Source organism: Cannabis sativa, chromosome 3 (assembly GCF_029168945.1).
Source record: "Cannabis sativa cultivar Pink pepper isolate KNU-18-1 chromosome 3, ASM2916894v1, whole genome shotgun sequence".
Lineage (NCBI taxonomy): Eukaryota > Viridiplantae > Streptophyta > Magnoliopsida > Rosales > Cannabaceae > Cannabis > Cannabis sativa.
The window spans coordinates 26,267,085-26,279,312 of NC_083603.1; the positions used below are offsets into that span (position 1 = coordinate 26,267,085).

General features: G+C 38.3%; 1 protein-coding gene across 1 annotated transcript; it reads right to left on the reverse strand.

The window, feature by feature from the left end:
• Positions 1 to 559: 559 nt before the first annotated feature.
• Positions 560 to 6,482, reverse strand: LOC133035999 (uncharacterized). The gene is made up of 6 exons (XM_061112462.1): positions 6,075 to 6,482; positions 5,801 to 5,977; positions 4,999 to 5,691; positions 4,713 to 4,904; positions 4,312 to 4,625; positions 560 to 632 (listed from the first exon to the last, which is right to left on the reverse strand). The coding sequence occupies exons 1-6, from the start codon at positions 6,327 to 6,329 to the stop codon at positions 560 to 562; spliced, it is 1,704 nt and encodes a 567-aa protein (XP_060968445.1). The 5' UTR covers positions 6,330 to 6,482.
• Positions 6,483 to 12,228: the final 5,746 nt, after the last annotated feature.

Below are 12,228 nucleotides of genomic sequence, written 5' to 3' on the forward strand. Positions count from 1 at the left end.
AACATGGGATTAACTATTTGTCGACATTTTGTCGACATGTTTGTCGACAGAATGTCGACAACAAGCATTTTTGTTTTTTTAAGAAGTTGTCGATATTTTGTCGACATCATGTCGACAAAATATCGATGCAATGGAAAAATACCGTGGATAAAACATAAACATAACATAACATTAACAGAAAATAAAGTTCATTAAAAATAACAAAAAAAAACATAAAAAAAAACAGAAAATAAAAGTTCATAAAAAAAAAACAAACATTAAATAAAACTCACCACAAACCATAACATAAGAAATTATTTTTTTTTAAAATTCTTTGGCTTGTGGGTGAGCCTTGCAATACTTGCATAATGTTCCAGGCTTCACCGGTTTACCGTTGAAGATGCCCAGTTTGCAACGACGGCATCCTTCGGGGAACCCAGGTGGTGGAGCCGGCCATACACCAGTTTTGCAAAATTCTCTTTCAAGTTGCATGAACCTGAACTCGTTACCATTTCGTTCTCTTTCGAAAGCTCGAGCGGCGTCCAAAACTTTCTGCATTGCAGGAGTAACTATGCCAACATCAGGCTCCTGCTTCAGCTCTGCAGGAGTTAGGATGGGGAATTTGCCGTTCTTTCTTGGGGCCATATTTCAAACTTAAGAGAATAAGAGAAATTTTTAAGAGTAAGAGATAGGTAGAATACAAGAGCACTTATGAATAAGATTTCCCTTTGCTTTTATAGAGCAGTAAAAATGTTGGGAATGTATGAAAATTTAATGGTCATTAAATGCGTAACTGTACAGGGAAAACGCATGAAATGGCGTATTTGTCGACAGAATGTCGATACTATGTCGACATCATATCGACAACATGCCAATTTAGTGTCACTGCTAACACATTTGTCGACGACATGTCGACTTCATGTCGATATGTTGTCGATAGGACACGTGTCTGACATGCAACGTTTCAGTTGGGAAGGGCTGTTGGGAACGTAGGTAAAATTTATTAACATTAAATGTGCAACCGTTTTTAATTGTCGATTGAATGTCGATGGTATGTCGATATTATGTCGATGACGAGCATGGTTGTTGTTGTTGTCGATTGTATGTCGATAATATGTCGACAATCAGTGCCCTAATTTCTGATGTTGTGCTTCTCGACATTATGTCTATTGATATCGATGGGATGTCGATTTTTATTTTTTTTTGGTGTTTTTTCCTTTACTCACCTTGTTTTTTTGGTTTGCAATTGCAGGAGACAAAGTGTTCCTTGTTGTATCGTACGATGGTGTTTGGTTATGTGAGAATTATAATTGGATCTACAAAGCAAATAGCAGCTTGACGTTGACAGTTACAACCGAGACAACCCTACAAGAACTGCGACAAATTTTATATGAAGAGTTGGAAGTTGATCCGGTAGCGTATGATTTAAAGTTGGAGATTTGTTCCTTGTACATGAAGGGAAAAATGGTTGCGCCAGAGGTTATTAAGAGAGAACGCCAACTGAGAACGTTTTTAGAGATGAGGGCAACAATGTCAAATACAGAGTTTATGCCATTATTCGTGACCAAGGTGAGAAAAGTTGGGAATTCGGAGCCTACGCCGCCTACTAATCCTCTCCCTCGGAGTGTGGTAGGGTCTTGCGTTCCCGAAATATATGTTGGGATTGGTGTGAATGAGGAGGTTCCGCCAATTTAGAGGTTCCGACCAATTTTGATGTTCCGACCAATGTAGGGCAAGAACAAGAAGCGACAGGATTTCATCAGTTTGAAGAGTTCGATACACCCTTCTATAATAATGATCCTATTGTAGATTTGAATATGGACGATGAGCATGATTTAGCAGTCGATGAACCCGTAGCGGGACCATTGTTGAGGTTAGAGTGTGTACCGAGTAACCAAGGTACACAGCGAGAACGACAACCTCGTAGTGAAAATCGCACTACACCCGGAACTAGCGGTAGTCGACCGAGCGTAACCGAAGAACATGCTCGTCATGCAACGTTCTCAACGTTCTCCTCTTTCGAAGTTTGTACCAAGTTCAAAGCTCCCATGTGGACAAAGGAAGATATAATGGAAAATCATGAGCTAACTACTTGTTTACAAAGTAAGGAAGCAGGGGTGATAGAGCTTGGTAATTTTTATGAAAACAAGGAAGAACTGAGACAAGTTGTGGGTAGGTTTTCCCTTAATAACAATTTCGAGTGGATGGTGAAGAAGTCATCCCCTGATGTGTTGTACGTTACATGCAAGGCTCCAGATTGTAAATGGAGATTGAGGGGGAGGAAGAAGATGCATTCTGACAAATTTGAGGTCACTGTATTTCACAATGAACACACATGTAACTTGAATGCGAGACGTTCAGATCACCGTCAAGCAGCACCATGGGTAGTTGGCCACCTTATTAAGGGGAAGTACACCCAAGACGGAACTAAGTACAAGGCTAAAGACATACAGAGGGACATGTTTGACAACTACGGTATCAGTATGAGTTATGTGAAGGCGTGGAGGTGCAGGGAGATGGGACTTACGTATGCTAGGGGTACGCCTGAGTTTTCATACATGAAGCTTCCTGGGTACTTGTACATGCTGGAACAGAAGAATCCAGGTACCATTACTGACTTGTACTTAGAGGATGAGCGGTTCAAGTACTGTTTTATATCACTCGGTGCATGTAGAAGGGGCTTTTCTTTTTGTCGTCCTGTTTTGAGTATCGATGGCACCTTCTTGAAGACGAAGTACGGCGGTATAATGTTAGTTGCTGTGGCATACGATGCGAACAACCAATTGTTGCCGGTTGCTTATGGTATCGTTGACAGTGAGAATAACGACTCCTGGACGTATTTCTTACAGAAGTTGAGGGTAGCAATTGGCGTGGTTGAGAACTTAGTGTTTGTGTCAGATAGGCATCAAAGCATTGATCATGCTGTTGAACTCGTTTTTCCCGAAGCAGTCCACTGTGCATGCTATCACCACATTGTTATGAACGTGAACGCCAAATTCAAGACTGATGCTTTTCACAACCAAATATATAATGTTGCTTACGCATGGTCAAAGACTGAATGCGATAGAGAGTTCGAGAAGCTTAGAAAGATGAATCCGTCCATCGCTACATATGTGGAGAGTATAGGGTTTGAGAAGTGGGCTCACCCTTATTGTTTGGGCGATAGATACAACATCATGACGAGCAACACTGCTGAAAGCTTCAATAGTGTCACAGAAGAGTTCAAGAAATATCCAATAACTACTTTGGTTGAATTTATCAGGTTCACACTCCAATCGTGGTTCGCTGATCGCCTCGAAAATGCTGACAAATGTGCCACCCCTTTGGCCACGCTCTTCGAAAAAAACTTGGCAAAAATTCATGAAAATGCAAGGTACAGGCGCGTCCAACGAAATGGAGCCAATTTGTATAACGTTGGTAGGGGACCTAACGGTGAAAGAGGTGGTGATGTGAATCTAGTTGAAAGAACATGCACCTGCGGCGTGTTCACGTTATTGAAACTCCCTTGCCTTCATGCATGTGTCGCGGCATTGAAAACGAACACAAGTGTGTACACGCTTTGCTCACCTTATTATTCAAAAGAAACGTGGAGGAAGATTTACGATGATACCATCAATCTCACTGGTGACGAGGATGATTGGGTTCTCCCAGAACACATCAAGAATATGAAAGTTGGGGTACCTGTGGAAAAGAAGCCTGTAGGTCGTCCAAGAAAAAGCAACCCTGGAAGAAGACGGGAGAACCGTTTCCCGTCTGGTGATAAAAAAGGTTCTGTACCACGAAAGCTGCGGCCATTTGTGGTGCTTCAGGCCACAACAGAGCAACATGCAAAGCCCGCATCTGAGGCGTCTTGTACGTATTCGTTGGGAAATTTGATATATTGTAATGATGCATATTTTGTCATAGTTATTTTTGTTGAGGTTGAATATTTTTCAAATATTTTAATTATTTTTAGGTTTAATAGTTATTTTTGTTGAATAATGTTGATATTTTATATTTGAAACCACGTATAATTATCAAAATTTGAACGAAAAGAAAATCTATATATACATAACTGTAATGTTAATTACACAAAATATACAATGTCCCAATAATTACACATATAATCAGACATTTTGGTAAAATAAATCGACACACCACCGTTGACGAAACATGGCTATCCGATGCGGCGTCACATCGGTCAATCCACGCTGCATCATGAGATGCTCCACATACTCAATGCAATACACGCCACAATCACCACTAAATGCAAAATAAAATGTAAAGTCAGTCTAACGTAAAACATATTTTAATACTATAGTATTTTTTATCGCTATGTACACAGTTGCTGACTTCGGAACTAAGTCGTCAGTGGCTCGAGTCGCGTGCATTTTTGGAAGCACCGTGATGTCACCGTTAGCTAACGCCATGATCTGGTTGTTATGTGGAAATTCCCTGGTTGCAAGGATTAGCGAGGGCAGCAGTTCTGCCCAAACCTTCATGATGGGTTCCATGGCGGTCCAATGACAGACGCTGGAATCACAGTCGTAGACATTAATTTTCCACAGCTCTATGTCGACTTCAACTGTGACCCAGTGTCTTGCCGTGGGAAGGTGCAGAACGAAGTAAATAAAATCGTTACCCCTCCATCTCTCAAAGACTTGGGACTGTAATTACAGAGAACAACGAAACAATTAACAAACCATAATAATCTTCCCAAACAATTAACATTTAAAATCTTACTAAAACAATACCTTATGAAACCCTGTGCAGTAGTCCAGGATATAATCCTCCCATTTAAAGTTTTTCCTCGGACCCTTGTGGCTCGTCCATGCACTGCTGATCATGGCGGTCACGAATGTGGAGAGAATGATACCCTTCTGAGGAAATGTCAGTGGATAGTCGGTGCGTCGCCTCCTCAGCATATGCATTGCTGCATCTATATGCTGCATATAAAGGGAAATGTCAGTTAGACAAAAAAATATATTAATTGCACATAAAGTTGTAAAGTGAAGTAATATTATAAAATACTTTACTTACGTCATCTGTAAGCCATTCCTTTGGTGTGAGCATTATCCAAAAGAATCCTGGACCGTAATCACCACTTCTCAAATCCCGAAGTCGGTGGTTCGGAATGAGTCCAACACACCACTTTCGGAAAGTGGTTAACAATTTCTCATCCGGTGGCTCCAGGGGATCAAAAGTCGAAGATGGCCTATGTCTCCTCTTCATCTCCGTATAGTCACCGAACCATACAGGAGGCTTTCTCTTCCTCTTCCGACTCTTAACCACTGCAGGTTGTGCCTCTATGGACAGAATCTCACCCTGTGACTCGGTGTCATGTACATGGATAAGAGGTTGTGCCTCGATCGGAGTCGCTGGAGCTCCCTCATAAGGATCGTAATCGTCGGGGAAGACCTCATCCTCTTCTACTGGGGGTGAAGCAGCTGGTGGTGGGGTAGATGGATCTGCTGGGGCCTCCGGTGCTGAAGCTGTCCTTGGCGGACGATTCAACATGGCCAATATGTGTCTGAGCTGCTCCATAATTACGTTCTGACCACCCTTCAGCTCTACATGGCTGGTCTCGTATGCCTTCTTCAGCTCGACATGAGAAGCATACAGACCTTGAGTGTCAGCCTCGATCCTATCCAACCGAGCCACTAAATCAGTGTACTCGGCACCCCGAACGCCTGATGCAGATGGTGCACTGGGCTGAGGTTCTGAACCAGTGGCCTGAAAAAATATATATCAAAAAAATACGGTAAGCATACGATATACCCTCCACTATATAAAAAAAATAATAAAAAATAAAGACATAAAAAAAAGTTCCAAAAATTAGTACCTGAGTGTCTCTTTCCTGAGTGTCTTGGACCTGAGTCTCTGGTACCTGACTACCTGCCTCAGCCTCTGTGTCATCCACAACATCATCAACCAGGTTCTCCACACCATCGTAAGATATTGTCCTCACAAATGCCTCCTCCTCTGTCCGTGGAAGGAGCCCCTTCACCACTTCCAGATTCTGTTTATGGTTTAACAAATATCAAAATAAAACCATTTAGCATTTATTACAAGCATTTATGTTAAATAATTATTCAGAACATAAGTGAAAATCATACCCGTCTAGAAAATAATGCGCTGACGTCTTTCTTCCCAATATCGCCTTTGCTCGTCCAGCTAAGCATCCTGGGGAACCGAATCCCGTGGTTCGTGCCATACCTCTTGCCAACCTCCAAAATGGCCTCGTACGCCCAATATTGGATTGCAGGTGCGAAGCCATATGCTGTGTATTTGCACTCGTGCTGAACATCCGAACTCAGCTTCTTCTCGAAGTTGGCCTTCTGTTTCAACATGTCTTTCTGAAGCGAGTGCATGAGTCTGGCGAATGAGTGCTTCCCCCAAGGAATCCGGAAGAAGAACTCGAGGTCTTCCACATATCTAAGTATGTGAGGCGTGATCAGCGCGTTGGCCTCGCGGCCCAGAAGCACTGACTCCACAAACAAGCACAAGCCGAGCTTGTACAAGTCTTCCGGTTCGGCGGTTGTGAACTGAAGTTGGAGTGCTTCTGTCTTCACACTATCAGACCGGTTGAAATATTTGTTGATCAATCGGTCTGACCCCGAGCGCGTGACCTGCGCAGCCTTCTCCTCTTCTGTTGGCCCCGAGGAGAAGTCCAAACCCGTAATGAGTGCAAACTCCAGCACCCCGAATCGGACCTCCTTCCGACCAACATAAAACCTCATCCTCAACTCCTCCTGAGCATCCACTTTCATTTTGTGGAGCATCAGCTGGTGAAATAACACCGAGGAGAATGTCAGTGGTACGGCATTCCAGAAGCTCCCGAAACGGCTTTCCTTCACCGTGTTATTAAGGTTGAACTCCTCAAACCGAGCTTTAATTTTTGCAAAAATTCCAGTGCCCCTATATGTGACGCGGCCAGTGAAATGCTCGGGTGCTGGAATAATGAGTCTGGGAGCCATCTGAAAAAACAAGGGAAAAACAAATCAATATAACTGCCACAAAAATTAAAAAATAGTCGACATAACATCGACATCATGTCGATATTCTGTCGACATTATCAAACAGTAAGTAAACAAAAAATTTGGTCGACAAACAGTCGACATACTGTCGACATGTTGTCGACATTATCACAGAAACAGTAAAAAATAACATTGTGGACAACATATCGACAATCTGTCGACATCCTGTCGACATGCTGTCGACATTATCAAACATAAATCAACTACATAACAATAGTCGACAAGATATCGACATAAGGTAGATATCCTATCGATATTATAGACCTCCACTTTTATTCCAAATAAGGTCGACACCCTATCGACATACCAATGATATCCTATCGACATACACTAACATATATCAACTACATACCAATAGTCGACAAGATATCGACATAAGGTAGATATCCTATCGATATTATAGACCTCCACTTTTATTCCAAATAAGGTCGACATCCTATCGACATACCAATGATATCCTATCGACATACACTAACAACACAGACTCAAACACTTTCAATCTTGTCGACATTATATCGATAACCTATCGACAAGTCATCGACAACTTGTTTGAACAATAAAACACTGCTGATTAACATGCAGAAAAACAAGCACAAGTTCGTATACACATCCTAAAACAATCTAATCAGAATAACATACACAAATTCCCATCCAATTCTATGAAAATTCTATTTTTTAATAAGAAAAAAACTTACCTTTGACTGTTCGTGGTTTTGGGGACGACCTCTGTTCTGGTTTTCGTGGCTACGACCTCTCAAAATTGGTTGGGTTCCAATGTCGGCCGTGGGTGTGGGTGGGTTGGGTTCCAATGTCGAGAGCAATAGGCAGAGAAAGAGAGAAAGAGAGAACGAGAATAGTGTGAAAGAGAGAGGGTTGGGTCAGGGTCAGGGTCGTGGGTGGCCGGACTGGGGTCGTGGTCGTGGACTGCGTTGTTGGGTCGTTGGGTCTTCGTCGTGGAGTAACGTTCGAAAGATGTAAACGACAGAGAGAGAACGAGAGAGGGAAAGAGAGGGAATAGCAAACGACAGAGAGAGAAAGAGAGAGTGAAAGAGGGAAATACGGAAAGAGAGAGAGAGAGAATAGGAAAATTAAATTTGAGGGGTATTTTGGGTACAAATGAGTAATAGTGGAATTAATTTGTATAAATTAGTGGAGGGTATAAATTTTGAAATGGGGTATTTTATTAGGGTCAATTAATGAAATTTCCCTTTCAAAATTTGCTAACTACTTTTAAAATTTAAATGCTATTTTACATATAAAAATTAAATAAAAAATTAAAAAAGATAAATGAATATCTTTTTCAGATTTTAAATGTAATTTAAATAAATAAAATAACAAAATTTAAAAGTTAGCAAAATATCTTACATCTATTTAAAATTACATGATTATAGTTATCTTATTTTAAATTTAAATAAGGTCAAATTATTTTAAAAAAAATTTAATTTAAAAATTTAAAATCTGACCTTAAATTTAAAAATAAGATAAGATATAATCAAATTTAAAAATAAGATAGATTATTAAGCAAAAAAGATAGATACTAACTATTTTTAAATTCAAATTACACTAACATCTTGAATTAAATTTAAAAAATATTAAATTAATTCATAATGATAATTAGAATTGAATTAGGAATAGTAATGGTATAAATATAGAACTACACAAAAAATCGGAAGTTAATTCCATGAAAAAGCATGAAAAATTGAAGAAAAACGAAAAAATTGCGAGCTGTACGGACAGTTTTTGCGATCGCAGGAAAATTTCAGCACAACTCCGATTTTTTTGAATTTTCAAAAAATCATAACTAATTCAAATTAAATCGAAATTGAGTTCTGTAAAAAAAGTAACTTGCTTAATTTTTTCCATAATATCCAATAAAAATAATTCCAGAAACAGATATTCAATTATTCTTCACGAAAATTCACAAACACCAATCAATCATCAAATAACACTCAATACAACATGATACCATCCAAAAACAAACAAACAATCGTTTTAAAGTCCAAATTTCTTGCAAGTAAATCAATTACCATGGCTCTGAGGCCAGTTGTTAGAATTTATTTTACCAGTATCTTAGATCTACTTACAAGTATGTTTATTAATACCCTAAATATGAACTTTCTAAAACGATGAAATAAACACCTATAAAGTTTAGGAAACCTTACATTGGGTGCAGCGGAATATAATGACTCCTTCCGTTCAGATATCTAGCCATTGATTCCTTTCTGTAGCAGAGCATTATCAATATCTGAACCTGGATCTCTTTCTCTGATTCTTTGGTGCTGAGACTCCTTCTTGCTGAAAGTCTTTCTTCACGATCTTCCTCACTATGATTGAGGTATCACTTGCTGTGTGTGGGCACTACTCTCACACTAAGATTTTTGAAATTGAAGGAAGAAGAAAGAGAAAGTGGGTTCGGCCAAAGATAGGGAGAGAGAGAGGCTCAGTTTTTTTTGAATCAGAAGTGTAAAAATTTAAGTGTAAATTTCCTGAAGCCTTCACTAACTATTTATAGCATTCCACTAGGGTTAGGTTTGAATTATTTGGCATTAAAATAATGAAAAAATCAGTTTAAATTTCCTACAAAAGTGGTCGGCCCTATACTAGTGGATTTGGGCCTCACTTTTTGCAATTTTGCAGTTTTACCTTTTCTGCATCTGATTTTCTCAAAAACGCCAATTTTCTAATTCAACCATTTAAATGCCAATTCTTACTATTTAATAACTATAAATAATTATTAAATAATATTGTCATTTATCATATTTATTAATTGAACCATACAAAGTATCATAATTAACAAATATGCCCCTAAAACTCTTTCTTTACAATTTCGCCCTTACTTAGTGAAAAATTCACAAATAGACATAGTCTAATTTCAGAATTATAATTGATTAATCAAAACCAATTACATGATTCTTACAAGAAATATTATCTCAACTAGTGCGGGGACCATGGGTCTATATAACCGAGCTTCCAATAAGTAGATCAAGAATTTAGCACTAAAATTCACTAACTTATTAATTCTTCGTTGTATCCACGCATAGAACTTAGAATTGCACTCTCAGTTATATAGAATGCTCTATATGTTCCACCACATAGACACATCATTAGTTATCCATTGTTATAATCGTAATGTGATCAATGATCCTCTATATGAATGATCTACACTGTAAAGGGATTAAATTACCGTTACACCCTACAATGTATTTATTCCTTAAAACACTTGACCCCGTATAAATGATATTTCAGCTTATGTGAAATGAGTACTCCACCATTTATGTTCGTTTGGTCCAGCTCGAAGGAGATCATCCTTTGCTTACTATTCGCCAGATAGAAGCTATAGATTCCATGTTTATGATAGCGCTCCCACTCAATTGCACTACCGTGTTCCCAAAATGTACGTATCACCCTGACCTAAAAGTAGGCTTAACTAACAAATCAAATAACACGAATAGCCTTTCAAGATTGAGCCTAATCATAACAGGATTAAGAACATTTGATCTAGGATCAACTTGGCGATATTGACTTGAATAGATATTACAGTAAGTTTAATAAATCTAAGTCAAAGTTCAATATCGGTCCCTTCCGATGCATACTCCATGCATCCAACCTGAGCTTTACTTTAACCAATGCTCTGGAAAGAACATAGCACTTCTCCAAATGCAAGTAAACTCTGTTGTAGATTATCATATCAGTAAAACCCTATGTCTGATAAATCTAGGAAACTTTATTCACATAGTCATGTTTACTTTCCAATGTGTTGACAGCACAATAAACAGGATCAAGTATGTGAACAGGGTTTCAGATGAATTCATACATTATGTACATATAATCATGAAATAAATCATGTGAACCATGCAACATTAAATGTTATTTCTGATCTATATTAATAAGTAAATCTGATTATATTGAAATGATTTTTATTTAGGGCATAAAACCCAACAAAATCCCTGTTTGTTGATTTGGTTGGATTTTGATTTTTTGGGATTGGATAAATGGAGGTTGTTTGAGCAATATTTGCTTGAAAAGTCTTGGTTGTCAATTAGTATATTTAAAACTTGCTTGTCATCTATATTTGTTGTTGCATTTGTGAAAACGAATGATTAGGAGTTTGTATATAAAAATATTTAATATTTATTAATCTTAAGTACTTTTAAAATTTGTTTTGAAATAGATTCATACACAACAGTCATTAAAACCTTATTTTAACTACACTGCTAGTGTTAGTAAATGAAAAAAGATTTGCTTGATTAAGTGTAATTTTTATGAGATCGAAAAAGTGAATTATTTTTTTAAGATAGTTTTTTAAAAAAGCTGCACACAACAGCCATTACAGCTTATTTTATGTTCACTGTTAGTGGTAGAAAAAGAAAAATGTTTGCTTCTCTAAATGTGTATATTCGGCCTGAGGAGTTTTCTAGTTCATTGTTGTTATACCCGAAATTTAGCTAGAGGACAGGTGTCAAGGTAAAGGGAATGTGAATCGGTACCATATAATTTTATGGAATAACTCATTAATTGCGTAAGTATCAGAGTATATTGTAACCCGCTGACTATAAGGTGTTAGGTGAGGAATCAATGTACGAGCTGGTACTTAGTGCATAACGAGAAACCATATATCGCTAAAGGAGAATAGTGAGGCACCAGAGAAAAGTAAAACAGACCCTAGCTGGCAATAAGCAAACTAAGTGTAAAAATCGAATCGGCTCGAAGAACAAGAATATGAGATGACCATCTCGCTACAAGGAAGCTCCCTATAGTTCCATCCAACTAACAGGAGCGAGGCTCATAACCCTAGCAAGTTAGAAGATTCCCATATACCCGCAATCGCCATAAAACATATCAAGTTGACCTCGAAATAAAGATGATTCCAGCTCGCCATTGGGATCACTACAATCAAGTTTATGTCGAGACATCTCCAGATTCAACAATTAAAGACCTATTTAATACACGATATTTCTGACCCAGTAATCAGAGCTAAATGTTTTCAAAATCATACACCGCATTTACATTTCATAATATGTAATCAGATCCCACGATTTAAGGGATAATTGCTGTAATTATATTTTGGTCATCCAAATAATTAACTACCACTATGCAATTATAAATAGTGGCAAACAATATCAAAAAAGGGACAAAAAAAACTCTTACGCAAGAGGCCTTGAAAAAATACTCAGAAATCTGAATAAGATTAACTCGTGGACTATGCAGAATTTTAACTGCAAAACCACGTAAA